The 18406-nt window shown below is 41.5% G+C and overlaps 3 protein-coding genes across 3 annotated transcripts; 1 reads left to right on the top strand and 2 right to left on the bottom strand.

Annotated features, from left to right (window-relative positions):
- Positions 1-4450: 4450 nt before the first annotated feature.
- LOC125013694 (tubulin alpha-1B chain) lies at positions 4451-7294 on the top strand. Its single transcript, XM_047594568.1, has 4 exons — positions 4451-4609; positions 5602-5824; positions 5909-6057; positions 6159-7294. Exons 1-4 carry the CDS (start codon positions 4607-4609, stop codon positions 7137-7139), a joined length of 1356 nt encoding a protein of 451 aa, XP_047450524.1. The 5' UTR covers positions 4451-4606; the 3' UTR covers positions 7140-7294.
- A 2041-nt stretch (positions 7295-9335) lies between these two features.
- Positions 9336-13780, bottom strand: pink1 (PTEN induced kinase 1). The gene is made up of 8 exons (XM_047608947.1): positions 13304-13780; positions 12518-12793; positions 12292-12395; positions 12007-12189; positions 11709-11872; positions 11489-11616; positions 10742-10972; positions 9336-10620 (listed from the first exon to the last, which is right to left on the bottom strand). The coding sequence occupies exons 1-8, from the start codon at positions 13658-13660 to the stop codon at positions 10336-10338; spliced, it is 1728 nt and encodes a 575-aa protein (XP_047464903.1). The 5' UTR covers positions 13661-13780; the 3' UTR covers positions 9336-10335.
- A 939-nt stretch (positions 13781-14719) lies between these two features.
- On the bottom strand, positions 14720-17787 carry LOC125017598 (trypsin). Its single transcript, XM_047600965.1, has 6 exons — positions 17696-17787; positions 17374-17453; positions 17006-17153; positions 16673-16811; positions 16307-16558; positions 14720-15528 (listed from the first exon to the last, which is right to left on the bottom strand). The coding sequence occupies exons 2-6, from the start codon at positions 17429-17431 to the stop codon at positions 15373-15375; spliced, it is 753 nt and encodes a 250-aa protein (XP_047456921.1). The 5' UTR covers positions 17432-17453; positions 17696-17787; the 3' UTR covers positions 14720-15372.
- Positions 17788-18406: the final 619 nt, after the last annotated feature.

The following is an 18406-nucleotide window of genomic DNA, read 5'->3' as shown; positions in this document are numbered from 1 at the left end:
TTTCTGTTAATTGTGGGCGGCCCCCCCAGATTAATTGTTGTTACCCCCTGTGCTCCCCACCAGAAAATTCTCCGGACCCGCCCCTGGTGCCGTGTGAGTGGGTGTTGTCTAAAGCTGAAACTTGCATAAATATGTCTTTTGAAATTCAAAATACATACAGTAATTGCCTGAATGCCAAGAAAGTTTGGAAAAACTTTGGTAGGTTGAATTTCTTCAGCAGCCACAGGAAGTACATCCTCTACTGTGCTTTTTTGATGAGGTCACTGATGTTTAGCTCCCATTTGAGGGCCTGGGAGATGATGGTTCTCAGGAACCATCCCATCCCGTTCACGTGTGAATCCACATCTTACATGTCCTCACAGCAGGTTTACAGAGTTTGAAATTCTGCCTGTACGCTGGAATCAGGTGGATCATTGCACAGTGTGAAAAGCATCTTTGACGTGGTATCTTGTTTGTGAAGAAACTATGAACAAATGAATAAATAATATATAAATGAAAAATAATCTAATGTTGTCGGATTCATTTCAGGGAGATGAGAGATAGATCCACACTGTTCAGGTCTATCCATGGAAACCTCCTTCCTACTGTTTGTACTAGCAGATTTCCCTGTAGACTGTAGCCGAGAAAAAGTAAATCAGTAGAAATGAGAAGAAAAGCTATTTCAAGACTACACCCACTGTAGGCTATGTGAGTAAATGTGATTGTTTTTCGGGCCCACTCCAATCAACACTTACGTGGTATGAAGGCATGTTGTGATGTTCTGTATTGACCTCTGGAAGTAGCAGTTAACGTTTATGAAACTACTGTATGTAATCACAGATTTCATGAACTTAATTCCTTTATTATTGGTTGTCGACATGGCTTTCAATTTTCCCGCATCGCTGTGGGCCTAAATGCAGCAACCAAAAATCACAAACAGCAAGTGGAAGGACAGATGAGCCATCCAGCCAGAGGGAGGAAGACAGCAGATACATACAGTAGGTCAAGTAGCTATATAAGAAATCTATATGTAAGAGAAAGTCATGAACATTTAGTCAAATGAGTTATAAAACACAACTGACTCCTCTGGTAATCAAAATTTGGAATATTTTATGACATGGCTTACCTTTATGCATTTAAGTCTGAATAATGTTATGCCAAAGAAAAGGCAAACGTTTAGGAGTCATTTACCTTATAAATCCCTAATAAAATGAAATAAATACTTATTTTCTCAAGAACTCCAAGTAACTTCAAGACTTTTTTTTTTTTTACTTTGTTTATATAATATGGTTCTGGGGAAAAAAAATAGTAATGTAGGCCATGTGACCACACCATCTGTACCACAGATAATAAACAAGAAATGCAGTCAAATAGAAATATGTAAAATTTTCTTGGGTTATCTTCTCATTCTCATTTTATCCTGCCTGACACAGCACATTCTCTTTTAGAATAAAAGCAAAAATTATGTATACATGGAAATCAAAATATGACAAAGGATGTATTTCATAGTAGTCCGAATTCACCCCAATTGTATTGCCCAACATTTACTATATAAGCTGAAAATAATTGGCAATACACAAATCAGGTATATATGACTGGTTAAGCTTTTTTATTTGGAACATCTGTCAGTAGTACCCACATGAAACTCACCGACTAGTCTCCAAGAAAACTCAACAAGAGATCTGAGAAGTGACCAACTTGTAACCTCTGGAGGTTACAGAGTGGACTGACTAAAAAAAATAAAAAAAAATAAAATAAAATAAAATAAAATAAAATAAAATAAAATAAAATAAAATAAAGGACGACTCTGTAACCTCTGGAGGCTGAGGGTCACTTTGTTTTGAGGAGAACTGGCAAAAAAAAAGGACGACTCTATAACCTCTGGAGGCTGAGAGTCACTTTGTTTTGAGGAGAACTGGCAAAAAAAAAGGACGACTCTATAACCTCTGGAGGCTGAGGGTGACTTTGTTTTGAGGAGAACTGGCGAAAAAAAGCAAAATAAAATAAAAATAAAAAAAGACCACTGTGTAAAAACACAGGGCCTTCAGAAGACACAACAGGAAGAGCTGACACTCCAGAGGGAGCCCTTCGGTCTCTTCACCGGGAACAGCTGACATATCGGTGCTTCGGCCTGTGTCCGAGGCATCTGGTCAGCTGTGTTGAGACGTGCCTTGAGCTTCCATCTCAACGTGCGGCTGAAGAGATCCGCGCTTCCCTCCTTCCTCGTGGTCATTGGTTGTCCTTTGTCCCCTGAAGGAGAGAGGATGTTGAAAGTCATCACCAGAGACCCTCTATTTAAAACCTCGGTTCTGGCCATGTCATGACGCCATCATGACGTCAGGGGGCTAACCATCATGACGTCACCACATTTGCAATACAGTTCACCTGTTAATTTGACCCAGTTCGACTGTTTCCATAGCAACCACTTGTTCATTTGATGACGTTCGACTCGAAACCCTCCTCGTCCTCTGTCTCTGTTCATGTATGTCTCCGTGCGAAAAAAAAAAAAAAAAAAAGTTTTATTAAGACGATATCAGGTATAATTTCGGTCCGGCGCCAAAACTATGTAGCCTACTGGTCAATATAAAACCAATTGCAATACGCATAACATGCGGGTCGCAGACTGCAGCCTGAAACGCACAAAGCAGTCAACAACAGAGTGTCATGTCTTTGTTGCTACTGTGGTGTTAATACAGTACAAATAACATGTTGCCTTTCATTGTGTTTGTGGACACGTTTTCAATGACTACAGTATGAAACGAAGGCAGGGAGACATCTCCAATGTCTTCACAAAGAAGAAAATTAGCAGTGAGAGTTCAGGTGACCAGCAGGAGTGTGACAGTCAGGGTGAAGCTGAATATTGAAGTCAGAATATTGTTATTATTGAATATTGTTAATATTAGAAGTCAGAATACTGTTTAAAACGGTCCCAAATGAAGTAGAAATATAGTTTCTAGTCAGATAATATTATAGACTTAAACTTTTTTTTTTTTTTTTACTTTGTTGATATAATATGGTTCTGGAAAAAAAATAGTAATGTAGGCCATGTGTCAGTTTCGTTGACTTCATCTGAATTCAACCAACAACTGACACATACACCAATTGGGCATAACATTACAACCAACAACTTTCTGCTCACTTCTCTGGTCAGGACTTAAGTGTTAAGTTCAACTTTATACAGCATGTCTGACTTTGTGGTTTACCTCTGGTGGTAAACCTGCACTTTTGATCCTTGGTGCAGTATGAGCATACCACACCATCTGTACCACAGATAATAAACAAGAAATGCAGTCAAATAGAAATATGTTAAATTTTCTTGGGTTATCTTCTCATTTTGTCCTGCCTGGTACAGGATGTATTTGGTAGTAGTCCAAATTCACCCGAATTGTATTGCCCAACATTTAATATATAAGCTGAAAATAAGTGGCAATAAACAAATCAGGCATAACATCATGCCCACCCTTCTAATGTTGTGCCTCCAAATTCTGATTCATCTGAGAATGGACATGTGTCTTCTGAGGGTGTTGTCTTGGATCTGACAAGCACACAATGGAGAATTGTGTTTCCAAAACATTATTTTAATAGGAAAGCAGGTTCAGTGCACAGGAGGCACACAGGGCGAAAGGGCAAGGCAAAATCCAAAAATCCAATCCAAAGTCCAAAAACCATGAGAAGACAATCTCAATCTAAGAACTGGAACCTTTGACAAAAGACTATAACGAAGCAGCACAGAGAGCAGGGAGCAGACAGACTAAATACTGGAAGAGGGAAGACAATGAGACAGGTGCACCACATTAAGGCAGGGCAGGCAGCCACACGGGAGGGAGACTTGACGGGAAGTAATCTGTAATGACAGGAGAGTTAGACAAAATAAAAGTGGAAGTGCTGAACAGAAATTGAGAACACACAAACATGACAAGACATGACAGGTGTTCTGTTTTGTGGGGGCCTTTGGGTCCTATGAGATGAGGGAATAGAGCCTCTGTGGATCAGGCTTTCAAATCATTCTGATGCATCCCACAGATACTTAATTTAGAGGCCAGGCCAACACCCTTTGCTGTTTTTCCTAAACTGTGTCTGTGTCAGGCTGCATCCTGCCGGGGATGTCTGCTGCCATCAAGGAGAATCATTGCTAAGGGGTGGGGGTGTCTGGTCTGGTCTAGGTGGGTGGCACATGTCTAATTAATATCAACATGAATTCCAGGTCCAAAAGCAGAACAGAGCATTGTCACAAGATGGTCAGTGTTATTCACTTCTCCCGTCAGTGCGTTTTAATGTTGGGGTTTATCGATGAAGTTCCATATCCCTAGAATAAATAGCCATGGTTCAGGTTTGGTAGTATTGCAGCTGCAAACATTACCTCTGCATCCTCGGACCAAATATTCTCATCTTCCGCATGAGGTCCTCTGATTTTGCAGATCGTGTCTCGCAGTGGGGGGGTCTAGATATGGATGTGAATTGGTGACTGTGCCAGGCGGAGGAGGGGTTTTTTCCGTTTGCGCACTTCACCTGTCCTCCTGCAGAGGCAGCGTGTCCGCACATCAGAGCTCCCTCAGACACGGTGCACCGCAGACGCAGACGCTCCTCAGACTTGTCTTATTACATTGCATAATACCGACAAGCCATCATGGTAAGCACGACTCCTTTTTTTTCTTTTTTTCTTTCTTTTTTTAAAAAAAAAAATATATATATTAGTGACGTTATATTCGCAAAAGCGTGCGCCAATTCCAAATCAACTGAAAGGCGAGGTCGTTGGTTTGAGGTGAATTCAGTGGCGCGCCCCTTTTATTCTATATATTCTACAGCCTGTTATGACTACAAATTGCTTAAATGTTGATAAACATAGTGTAAGACGTCCACGTTGTATTTATACGCAGATTAGCCATTTCTGACTGCTAACGCCTAATCCTCTTCCACATAACTCAGTAGTAAATCAGCATTAGCTTGGGGGTCACGGTTTTCTCATTAATGTCAAAACCAAATTTTCATACTGCGTCTTTGTTCAGACATTATATAAATGTATATTACATCCGGTGCCTATTATTTTAAAGATGATTGTGTTTTAGTTCTTATTAGAATTGTTATAAATAACTAACGCATCCATGATATCTCTATTCATGTGGTGTAAATTAAATAATGGAATCGAAGTAAAATAAAAAATAAAATAAAAAAAATTATATGAAAAAAAAATAAAAATCTATTGCAGATAACACCAGAATGTGGCTTTTTAAAGAGACAGCACACTGCAACATGTCTGACCTAGATAATCCTCTCCCTCAACAGTAATCCTGTGCGCAGCAGACACAGTTTGTGTCGCAGCAAAGAAATACAAGGGCGTCTGAAACGTAAATGTCTGGCTGAGCCTCAGTCAGACATGTTATCAGAGAATGCAGAAAATGTAATAGGAAGACATTCATGCAAAGTGTGGAGGAATACTTGGAGCCGTTAATTTAGAGATAATCTTGGAAAAAATTAAATAGGACATTGATTTTAATTGTGACCCCGATTAACGTGTTTAATTCCTCCTTTTTAATTAGCAGCTACTGTTCTGGAAATCAGTTTCCTTCTTCACAAGCGGAAGACTGTGTCTCTTAATCCAAATCTTCTTTGTCCTTTCCCCAGCGTGAGTGTATCTCCATCCACGTTGGTCAGGCAGGCGTCCAGATTGGAAACGCCTGCTGGGAGCTTTACTGCCTGGAACATGGGATCCAGCCGGACGGACAGATGCCCAGCGATAAAGCCATCGGTGGAGGAGACGATTCCTTCAACACCTTCTTCAGTGAGACTGGAGCTGGAAAACACGTCCCCAGAGCTGTTTTTGTCGACCTGGAGCCCACTGTCATTGGTAAACACTTACTATACTATACTTATCTCTTGATTTTATGTAGTAAACCTTTAAGTCGCTAATGACTGGATCTGCCTCCTTTAGATGAGGTGCGTACTGGGACCTACCGCCAGCTGTTCCACCCCGAGCAGCTGATCACTGGTAAGGAGGATGCTGCCAACAACTACGCCCGTGGACACTACACCATCGGTAAAGAGATCATTGACCTGGTTCTGGACAGGATCCGCAAGCTGGTGGGCAACTCATCAGATATACTTTATTACAAATCTTGTTCCAGAACAACTACAGAACTGTATCTCATATTTGAAAACTGTCCCTCCCTCCCTCTCTTCAGGCTGACCAGTGCACTGGTCTTCAGGGCTTCCTGGTCTTCCACAGCTTTGGTGGTGGCACCGGCTCTGGTTTCACCTCTCTGCTGATGGAGCGTCTGTCGGTTGACTACGGCAAGAAATCCAAGCTGGAGTTCTCCATCTATCCAGCTCCCCAGGTTTCCACCGCTGTGGTGGAGCCCTACAACTCCATCCTGACCACCCACACCACCCTAGAGCACTCTGACTGTGCCTTCATGGTAGATAACGAGGCCATCTACGATATCTGCCGTAGGAACCTCGATATCGAGCGTCCTACTTACACCAACCTGAACAGGTTGATCAGTCAGATTGTGTCCTCCATCACTGCTTCCCTTCGTTTCGATGGTGCCCTCAATGTTGATCTGACAGAGTTCCAGACCAACTTGGTGCCATATCCCCGTATCCACTTCCCTCTGGCCACCTATGCCCCTGTCATCTCTGCTGAGAAGGCTTACCATGAGCAGCTCTCAGTGGCTGAGATCACAAACGCCTGCTTTGAGCCAGCCAATCAGATGGTGAAATGTGACCCTCGCCACGGCAAATACATGGCTTGCTGCCTGCTGTACCGTGGTGATGTGGTGCCCAAAGATGTGAATGCTGCCATTGCCACCATCAAAACCAAACGTTCCATCCAGTTTGTGGACTGGTGTCCCACTGGTTTCAAGGTTGGCATCAACTACCAGCCTCCCACCGTGGTTCCTGGTGGAGATCTGGCCAAGGTCCAGAGGGCTGTGTGCATGCTGAGCAACACCACTGCAATTGCAGAGGCCTGGGCTCGTCTTGACCACAAGTTTGATCTGATGTACGCTAAGCGTGCCTTTGTTCACTGGTATGTGGGTGAAGGTATGGAGGAGGGAGAGTTCTCTGAGGCCAGAGAGGACATGGCAGCTCTGGAGAAAGATTATGAGGAGGTTGGAGTTGATTCCATTGAGGGTGAGGGAGAGGAGGAGGGAGAGGAGTATTAAAAGCACATAAAGGAAAGTACACTCAATTGTGTTCCTAAGTACATTCCAAACAGAAATGTTTACCTATTAATACCATTTTGAAGTGCAGTGTTCAAATTAAAAATCTCCAAAATGCCAGTTTGCTCTCTACTAAATAAAGTTCTTGTAATGTGAAATGAAGTTGTTTTTGTCTCATTTATCAAACCATTTTTACTGACAACTATTAGAGCAGCTATAAATTATGGTTTCACTCTGAAAGCACTCTAGTCAGACTGATGGTTCACTAATGAGGGAAATTATACTGAATATGGGTATCAAATGTTGGTCACACTATATAACATATAATATAACATGAGGGTTCACAACCATATTCAGACCTGTCACTTAGGGACCATCAATAAATTGCAGAAAAAATTACACAAATCATGTTAAATTCAATATCTCTGTCTCTACATAAACATTGAGAATTATGATAAAATAATAATAATAATAATAATAATAATAATTAAACAAACACTTGTGTTTGGCGAAAATACATTTTCGTCCACACATTCTTTCTTCTGTGGTTCGAAACGTATGCCAAATTGTACTATTATACTGGACAAATAAGACACACCCCCTTCTATTGGATTCAGGAACTTCTTCTATTTTATGTTAACATTTTTATGGAAAAATCATAATAGTTGTTACTATATTACTACATTCACTGGAGTATAATGTGCCGTCTAAACCTAGTGTATCTGAACATGAACCACTACAACACTGGCAGATCTTCAGGGAAGCAGGAACAAACCATCCATCACCAGTGACATTAGTAAATGTGCGTGTGATGTTACCTCCACAAAAACAATCACTCCACCTCAACCAGAAACCCTGGCTGAATGCTGAGTTCAGGTGACCTTTGAGACCCACTCTCTGTGCTCAGGGAAACAGCCTCTAGGCAGCAAGAGACCTAAATCTACCAATATGCTAAAAATAGAGTGACTTCTCCACCAATGGCCCCTGGAGCGACCGTGCAATCATATAGAGCATCAAGAGACTACAACAGGAGACACATGGAAAGCCCAAGGGAACTGACTTCACAAATCTCTAAACACCTATTGTGCTTGTTTTGAGGCCTCCAACACTTCACTCAACACCACACTCACCTTACCAGACAGCATCCCGAGCTGGGTCCCCAAGGAGAATGCACGCCAGCAGTCTGGTACTGTAGGAGCTCCACTTTTAACACAATCACACCTGAACAAACACACAAACTGCAGACATTTGCGCTGAGGCAATCATTATGCAACCACGCACTGGACTTTTTAACCAACAGGAAACAAACTGTCAGGATCCACAGCATCACCTTCTCTCCCATCATCCTCAACACTGGCTGCCCTCAGTGATGACTCAGGGATCTGTCCTCAGCCCTCTGCTGTATTCTCTGCAGACTCCGCCAGATTCCCAAGCACCCACTTTGTTAAGTTTGTGGATGACACAACAGTGGTGGGGCTAAACTCCAGAAACGAGACCGAGAACAGATTGAGGTCACACAACTCTGGAGGCTTGGTGCAGCGTCAACAATAATGTGAAGAAGACAAAAGAAATGGTTGTGAACTTCAAGAGGGTTGTCAGGAGTCCCCCGCTCCCCCTTTTGCGTTAGAGGGGCTGCTGTTGAGGTTGTTCCCAGCTATAAATAGTACATCAAAGACTATACTTCCTGCGAAGGTTCAAAAAGGCTGCCCAGGATACTGCACTCCTCTCATCTTTCTACAGAGAATGTGGTGGAGAGCATCCTCACATGATGTGTCACTGTGTGGTACAGAAACTGCTCCGTTGCAGACAGAAAGGCTTTGTAACAAGTGGTTAAGACCTTACTGAGGATCGCTGGCTGCAGCGTTTCTGCAGTCGAGGACATTTAAAACAGCAGCTGCAAGAAAATGGCTGCCAGCGTCCCAAAATACACTTACCACCCCACTCATTACCCCCTACAGTCAGAGCAAAGGCTTCAAGCTCATAATGAATGGACTCAGTGACAGCTTCTCTCCAGAAAACCTGCCGCACAGTTACTCTGTTCCGTGTGCAATATCTTTTTTTTGTGTGCAATTAATAACCTCTGTACTCTAATTATACTGTTTTATTCTTGCTTTTTGAGTTTGTTTAGTTTTTTTTTGATTTTTTTGGAGTGACAATATAAACCTTGAAACCTTGAAAATACTTGCACAACCAATCTAGCGCTTTTCAAAATGCTTTTATTCTGAAACACAGCAGAAAAATCTACACATATCCAAAATATTTCTGACAGTCTTTAGTATGAAACCATTTACACACTCTTTATCCTGCATTCTTAACTATTCATACAATTTGTATCGTAACTGACTAGTTTTGATGATAAATCATATTGAAGTAAGAAGGGTTCATTTTTCATATTTACCATGTTATAGTGAGTATCATACTGAAGCTCGCAACTAACAGACCCCAGTAAACCAAAACATTAGCTGTGATAAAGTGCAAACAGGGACATAAAGTGCAAACAAGAACAAAACCACATCACCAGTACTCTGCCTGGACATTGTGACTTCTGCATAAACCAACCTTTGAGTTTATTTACCTTGCACAGATATTGGATAAATAATCTTTAATAAAGATTTTGTGCAGCCCTACACAGTAGAGTCTAATGAGTATAATATATGGTTTTACTTTGATTTAAAACAGTCACATTTGTCTTCGCTGTGGAGAAGTTGTAAAACCGTAGTGTCATCACAGAATGACGCGTTGCCATTGGCACTTTCTGTCTAATTTTAGATGCTGACAAAAGATTTTAATTTAAACAGGGATAACGAGGTTATTTCTCCAGCAACATTACTCACAATACATGCTGCTTTCTCCATAAGTGACATTCCCGTTGATACTGTAGTGATGTAGTGATGCTGAGTGAAACTATTTCACACATTTATGAGAACATCTTCAGGAAGCGCCAGATCAGCGGCTGCGTTAGGCAACACAGATTTGAAGAGGCAGACACATCAAAAGGATGGATTATACCATTTGATAATTCACAACACTGTCAGTCATGGATGATTAAGTGTGTGAGAGGACTGTCCTTTGCTCCCCTACATAGCCATCAGATGTTATGGCAAAGACTAGAAAAAAATCAAATATAGGTAATAAATAAAAGCAAGCTTTAACTCAAGGCCCTCAGTTAAAACATACCAAGCTATGCGTTTGAGTGAATCTATGCAGACAGTATGTAAGCCTGGCGCTGCTCTCGCCCGTAGACGAGGAAGCCTACAGCGGTGCGCAGGTCCTCCAGGTCCAGGTTAGACAGGAAACTCCTCTGAAGCTCCGCCTCCACCCTGTTCCCACTCGGTCCACTGCAGCCTTTCAGGAGTACAACAGCAGACTGGCACAGCAACCACTCGGCCAGCTTCCTCATGCCAGCGCTGTCCTGGTTAGCCAGGGCCCTCCGGCCCCACAGGCTCAGATGTAGCATGTCGGCTGCCACACGGGCACTGGGGCGCTGCAGCATAAGAATAACCTTTTTGAGCATCATTTTTAGCTTATTCACGGTTTTACAGCGGTCTAGAATGATTAAACTGTAGTCATGTGAAAATGGTTTGTGATCACAGTCCCTTCTATACCTTGTTTGGGTTCCTCCTGAGCAGTAATTGTATCACCAACTGCACATCAGCCGGAACAGTGGAGGGAAGCGGAGGGAGCTGCTTCTCCTGATAATTCCTGCTCTCCAGTCCCACTGCTCGATAGAACGGGTTCTGCTGTCCGAATATTTCATAGGAGATGGTGCCCACAGCCCAGGCATCTGCCTTACTGTAGTTGATCACCACACCATGTCCTGGAACTGCACTGGCCACCTGTTGGTACAAATGCAGAGAGAAACACATCTGGTCACTGAATAATTCTATTTGTGAAGACGTATTCAGGGCAATAACTCAGTTCATAACACAAACAAGCAATTAGGCTACTACAGTTGTTTCATGCAATAGTCATGAAACACAAACTTTGTTTTTTTCTAGCTGTAATTCAAAGAGGAGATCGTTCTTTTCTAATAAATTATAATAAAATATATATCAATTATTCTTGATATACACTTCAGTGTATACCCTGCACTGAAGTTTTTTAATTGGGTAATTTGAAGTCATCCCCAGAATTATAATGAAGTCAAAAAATAACATTACACAAACACATATACATAGATATTTTTACATTCAACAAATCTCGAAAGACATCTCTAGCCAAAGGCTACAACACTGCAACTATCTGTTTGATTACAGACAACTGAAAGGGAGCAATGTGTAATAATGGCCAATGACAAACGACTCAGCAACTACTGAACTACTTAATTACAATAAAGAAATTTTTAATCCTACCTCAGGAGCCATAAGTGAGGCATTCCCTCCTTTGCTGACCCACACAGTGTTGAAGGGCAGCTGCAGACTAGAGTCACCCTGGGCCAGGCAGCAGCCAAAGTCAGTGATCACTAAACGGGGGCAACCATCTGCATAAAAGCAAAACCATTTGAAGACAACTCAAATGAATGTAACAAACAAACAAACAAACAGTTTTTACAAAATGTTTTTTTTTTCTGACCCGAGTCAAACTCCAGCAGCACGTTGTCTGATTTGAGATCCCTGTGAGCGACGCCCTGTCTGCAGAGATGGTCGACACCCTCGAGGAGCTGCAGCACCATCAGAGAGCTCTCCCTGCGGCTTGGCGTGGACACCTGCAGGTACTGCCGCAGCGTGCAGGGATAACTATGGAACAGAAAAGTTTTTGGTTTTGAGTGGTGCATCTCAAAATATAGCTATATTCCGAGGAAAAAGAAGAAGAAACTGAACTCCTGAGAATAAAACATTGACCAGGAGCGGTTGAAGGCAGTAGCTCTTACTTCTTCATGACCAGGAAAAGAGTTCGATTGTTGCCCAGGCCATCAGGGTTGAGCCGGGCTGGCAGCACATCTGGATACTCTTCCTGGGCACCTGGTAGCAATGGGACGTCTGCGGTGAAGGCCCGGTACACTCTAATCACATTAGGGTGAGCTGACACTCTTTTGGACAGGACTCCAAAATGCCTGCGTGTAAAGAAATCACAGGAATTCATAAGAATGTTCCTGCCATGGGTCAATACAGCAGGATTCATTTTCTGGAGTCAATGTTAAGGACACAATATTCACCCATCAAGAGTAATTTGTTCTTTTTCCTGCTTTAGAGCAAGTGGACTTGCAGGCACCAGCTCCTGTGACATGGACTTTAATATTGCCTCACTTGATGACCCTGCCTGCAATAAAAAAAATCATCAGAAATACTGATCAATACTCATGTCATGACGGCTTTTGTTTGTTTTGCAACATGGGATTCAGCAGGGAGGCAATCCACTGAAGGTAAATGCGCTGTACCTACCCCAAAGTTCCACATCATCTTGAGAGCCAAAGGGAAGTTTCTCAGTGAGCAGCAGGTCAGAGATCGACAAGTCTCCTGTTCTACTTCATCTTCTCTCATCTGCACCAGAGAGCACTTTCTGTCACTCTCCTTTGGCGGGGCAAACTGAGCTGCAGCCTCGTAGACAGCTGCATTGGAGCCTTTCCCAATCTGGTTCCCTATGATGTAGTCCTCCAGTTTGTATCCAGAGAGGAATGGCTTGGGTGGGCCCTGGAATCGTTTCTTCCTAAATACAGCCTGCGGATCGCAAGAAATCATTTTTCAGATACATAAAGGAAGTTGTGCAGCACTCTTAGGCCAGGAGAAAGATCACTGATTGAGTCAAGGACAATCGAGCACCTCGGTAACACGAAATGTTTAAAATTCACACAGAAGTTAATGGTCGAGGCTGGTGAAATTACAGAGGAGAAATCAATAAAAGCATGTAAAATATATACTAAACGTGCAATATTTAGTGACTAATAGCAAGCTGCTTTATTTACTTTCTTAAAGACCCATCATGGACAAAAGTATTGACCAATTTAATCCAAAAATATTTCTTAACAACTTGTACATCATGTCAACTTTCCCACCTCATATATCAAACTGCATTACCAAAATATAGCTCAATATCCAAATTATACAGAATGTTATGTTACTTTGTTGGGCTAACTCACTGTGCGAGTTTATAAAGTTTATCTGGCATAAAATGTAAATGCCTTGTAATTGTAAGCAGAGTGCATAGTACAGTCTACATGGATACCATACCTGGATCTCCTGGCATGTTGCTGCACTCTTTCTGTCATCCTCAAGCTGTTGTTCAATAAGCCCTACGCCGAGGCCGAAAGCCAAAAACACGGCCCTGTTCCGAGGGGACCCGCCAGTGAACCTCCTCCTGAAGCCAGCGGACTGAAGCTGGGCTGCCAGGCCCTTCAGGGTGGTGCGGTAATAGCGGTATCGAGACGGCAGGAAAGCCTGAGGCTGAACGGTGCGGACCGACGGGCCTACACGGAAGCGGTCAGCTCGGAGCTTTGCTGCGACTCGGCCGCCGGATTTCAGGAGACCCACCTGAAAGACGGACCGGCCCAACTCTAGCCCTCGGCTAATGGCGTGTTTTACAGACATAATTTACCCGGAAAGGTAACTTAAGCTGTTTTAGGGTCCCGTCGGTGTCAGTCGAACCTCAGCTAGCTCGCAGCTCACAAGGACACTGTTATGTAAATAAACAACTCTGGCGCATGCGCAAATGACATTCTTCTTCTCTTCTTTATCAAGTTGCATTACTGTCCTCTTCTACCTTTAATCCTCTCCACTAATTAGCACAAGCAACAGTTTCAAAGTCCAGTTAAAACTTGTTTACCAAGTCATAATTCAGATGAAGCTGTTAGTTTAGTTTGATATGTTAAAAATGCACCTGAAATATATTTGCAGGGGAAATCCTGAGTTGTAAATAAAAAGTCAGAAGTTATTTAAAATATCCAAAATGTACTAATGTGTAGTTGGGATTTCTGCCAAAATCTATGGAAATTTTTCTTATATACTATGCATATAAGCCACACTTGATGCACACACTGACAGTTTAGAGGTAATGTTTTGGTACAGTCCACTACCCGACACTAGTCCATTGCTGGTTGTACTTCACTAATAACGCCCTCACAATCTTGTTTATCAACCAAGAGATTATGACACACTGACTATTCATTAATATTTTGTTTAATTTCCAAATGCTGCAAAGTTATGGCAGAATTTCCATTCAAGTTATGTTCACTGACACTTCCAACGAGGACAACATGAATACAGGTCCTGCCAGAATCTGTGTGCGTTAAAAGCAACTCATAACTGTCAGTGTACTCAGCCCATCAGCCTGAGGTTAGTCTACGTGTTTTTCATAATTCAATTTCTATATCTTAACAATAAGGCACATTCAACAGCAACTCGATTCTAGCAGCAGCTGTGAGAAGACATCAGTTTTTCTTTGACTTGCTTCAAAATGAATTTTCAAATATAAGCATTTGAAACATATTGGCAAAGAAGTAGAATTACAGAAGTATGGTATACTGTTGTATAAACAGATAAATGTATGTGGTGCTTTATGAAATTCAGTCAGCAGGGATAATGACCATGATCTCTTTGTTATTATAGGGGTTTGCACTCTAAGCAACACTTTCGGCCTCGCAAGAAATACATTCAGTTGTCTTTTTTATTCTTCTATTGCCAAAGTAAGACATTACTCAAAGCATAATGCAGATGGGCCTGAGCATTAGACATGTTCATTGTCACTGTGAAAGCTTTACTCTTTCATTCCGTACTGGTATAGTCTGGTTCAGAGACCCAGTGCTTTGGTGTGATGTCCTTAAAGCTGCGCTAATCAATATTCTTATACTTACACAGGATTTAATGAAACCAGGTTGGATGTGACAGGTGCTGCTCATAGTCAAATGACTTATTATCAACTGTCTCAATTTAAAATATATAATTCAATATAATTATTGATATTAGCCTGATCTATTAAACTGTTTATTAGTACTACTCCTTAAACTACTACCAATGATAATAATAATAATAATAACAATATGAACAATATTTTCTTCTGAATTGTATTTCTCTACCAGAAAATTAAAATTAATTATAAGCATACTGTCAACATACGTTCAGGAAACCATATACTTAGAAATGACTAAACCTTCACATTACAAATTGTAATTAAACTAAATGAGTAAAGTTACATTCAATGGTGTAAAACCACAAAGGTAACAGTAATTTATGAAGAACAGGCCACTGAAAATAATGTTGAATTAGCTGTTTGGTTTTTAAAGTAAATAAGCACAGGTGACTGTTCATGGTGCGTCATTGTTAATAATCCAGTTGATCCATTGGACGTAGTTCCTCACTTTGGTGTAGACGCCAGGGTAGTACGGATTTGCGCAGCTTATACCCCAGGAGACGATGCCCTCGAAGTAGCCATTGCAGACCAGGGGACCGCCGGAGTCACCCTGTAGATCACCATGACAGATCAGAAATGGTGAACATATTTTTGAGGACGTGTTTCCACAAGGTTAGGAGGGAACAGTTCATATCTACGTGAAGAGTGGGTGCACAGTTCATGCCACGCTGCGCTGCAGTGTTTATATAGCAGCCCAGAATGTACTAAACAAACACTGACTCTAGGGAAGCAATTTCACCCTTTTTCCAGTGATGTGACAGCCACTATTGGTTCGTTTAATTTGTTGCAATCTACAATCTCTCCACAAGATGTCACTAAATCCCGCTGGTTCTTTGACAAGGACTGTGTTGTTGCAGTGTTTCACAAACTACTTTTAGCTTTATGCTAGCTTAGGGCTGCATGAAGCTAAATTTATCTTTATATTATGTATTGGTGTCCATGGTGCGGAAGGGATCAAAAGTAACTTTGGTGGCCCCAACAAATTTTCTGTCTCGCAACAAAGTCAACATTTTTGGTCTGTGTATTCATGTCACAAAAGCTAGGGAAAGGACTGTATAGAAAAATGCATTTGTGCACAAGTGCAGCCACAAGGAAACCCCATTATTGTTACTGTTGACAACCAACCTTGTTGTCAACAGTAACAAGGTAATACAGTAATAACAAGACATTGTTATTCTTGTCAGTTCTGTTTAACACAGAACAGGGAAGCATGCAAGTAATAAAAAGAGAATAACAAGAGAATAACTATTTTGAAAATAGCACGCAGCCAGACAATGTTGTGCTGTATATCATGTAGCAATAAAAGAATATCTGGCACGCTTTTGTACCTGGCAAGAATCTTTGCCACCAAAAGGAGATCCAGCACACATCATGTTGGGAGTGACCCTGCTCCAGTAGTACCAAAAGCAGTTTGGTGTTTCTCTCACATCCACAGCACGCAGCACCGGGGAGAGGATGTAACTGTAAACCTGCGTCACGCCCCAGCCGCTCACTGTGCACACACCACTTATTTGGGGAGTGTTTTCGTCAGGTAGCTCAACCGGCTGGACGTTAGCATTTAGTAGTGCCGGCTCACTCAGCTGAAACACAAAAGTAATTTTAAATCGAGCGTGAGATGACGTCTAAAACCAATTGCACCACTTCACAGCTAAGTTTTTCTTTTTTTTTTTTCAGACTGCTGCTTTTCTGCTCACTTTGATTAGCATGATGTCATTGTTGAATGTCTTGTAGTTGAAGTTGTGGACATATATCTTTGAGACATTGAAGTTCTGTTCAAATCCCTCTGTTTCGACCAGGCTGTGTTCGCTTAACACCACCCTCATCATAACGCTCCTGAAAGGCAAAAACGGAATATTTACTATTTACTACTATATTTGCTACTATTTGTAAATAAAAGTAAATAGTAAATTGACAATTTGACATCTTCGCTGTCACAAAAGTATTTATTCAAATTTCAAACACAAAACATTAATGTTTGTTACTGTAACTGTGCACCATGTCTGGCATTGTCTAGTACCAGTACTCACGGTCTCCAGCAGTGGGCAGCAGATACCACCCATTGGGGGTGCACCAGGGTTCCTCCACAGTAGTGCTGTCCTGTCTCAGTCTGCAGGGATGCCTGATATTTGATTGAGTATGGCTTGACTTCCTGACCTCCTATGATCCTGACTGGGTCTGTAGATATTAATAATATTGTGCAGTTTACATCTCACGTGCCAAGTTATGAATTAGTTTTTAGTTATTCTGCCTTTAGAGGGAAGCAGCACGGCTTAAATTTAAAATTTATCTTTATATATTGAGATTTTATATTGAAGTTTTAGCATCTAATAAATTTTTAGTAAGGTTCAGTAAAGTCTAATAAAATGAGAAGACGGGAACTTGCCTGAGGACTCACCTGAAGTTACTGAGACACACAAAAGCAGCAGCACAGTACAGAGTTGCAGTGCAGCCATATTTTTTCTTACGTGTCGTTTCCTGTAATGCAGTAGTACAACATTCAGCACCTTGTATGTACACCGTATCTCCCCCCACAATTCCACTGTAAGAGACTAAACAGTCACACAAAATCGATAGACTTCTTGTTTTAACCAATGTGATGATATAACAATCGCTAATCTTATTATGATAATGCTGTTTTCTAGTGTCAATTTCCATCAGACCGTTGAATATTAATTATTAAATTCAAGTGAAAAGGGTTAAAATCATGCCCTGCTTACCTGACAGTCCAAACTCAGGAAAGTAGACAGTATCTCCAACTGGTGAGACCGATGCTCTCTCGTTGCCTTTTATACTGTAACTGTATCCATATCTAAATCTTTTGTTTAAATTATCTTCTCGTCTAGCTATGCTCTGTGACCATCTCACGCTGCAACAATGACACTGACCTACTACGTGACAAAGCTGAGGTGTCCTCTTGTATTATGTCTATTTCTAAGTATCAGTTTTTCTACCTGCACCAAAAGGTATTTAGGCTGGGAACGCCTCGAAGCAGTCACCATCACTGCCACGGTCGTGGACAAGGAAATTGTTTACAACCTCATTTATTGGGGGAAATCTGCCTGGATCAGTTCATGTCATGCATGGTTGTTGGGAATATGTACATGTGGTGTTTTGTGTTTATTTCTTTTTAAGTCTTATATAAGCTTTGCTAAAATAAAGGGTATGAAGAGCTGCAAACAAGACTCACACATGTTGTGGAGTTCAGATGTTTATATGTATTCTGTCGAATTTCATTAAACATGTCTCTTTTGCAAATGGCAACTCATGAAATGGTAGTTGTGTGCATACATGCCACGATGCTGCATTCTAAACATCATAGTGAATCATAGTGTTTTAGAATATAATACAGTGGGTAGCCCAAAAGACATTTTTGATTCCCATCCTGTAAATGAGGATTGTTTACTCTCGGTACTGTACATTCTGTTCTA

Source organism: Mugil cephalus, chromosome 1 (genome assembly GCF_022458985.1).
Source record: "Mugil cephalus isolate CIBA_MC_2020 chromosome 1, CIBA_Mcephalus_1.1, whole genome shotgun sequence".
Classification (NCBI taxonomy): Eukaryota; Metazoa; Chordata; class Actinopteri; order Mugiliformes; family Mugilidae; genus Mugil; species Mugil cephalus.
Note: the sequence above shows the minus strand (reverse complement) of the source record. Positions and strands in the feature narration are given on the sequence as shown.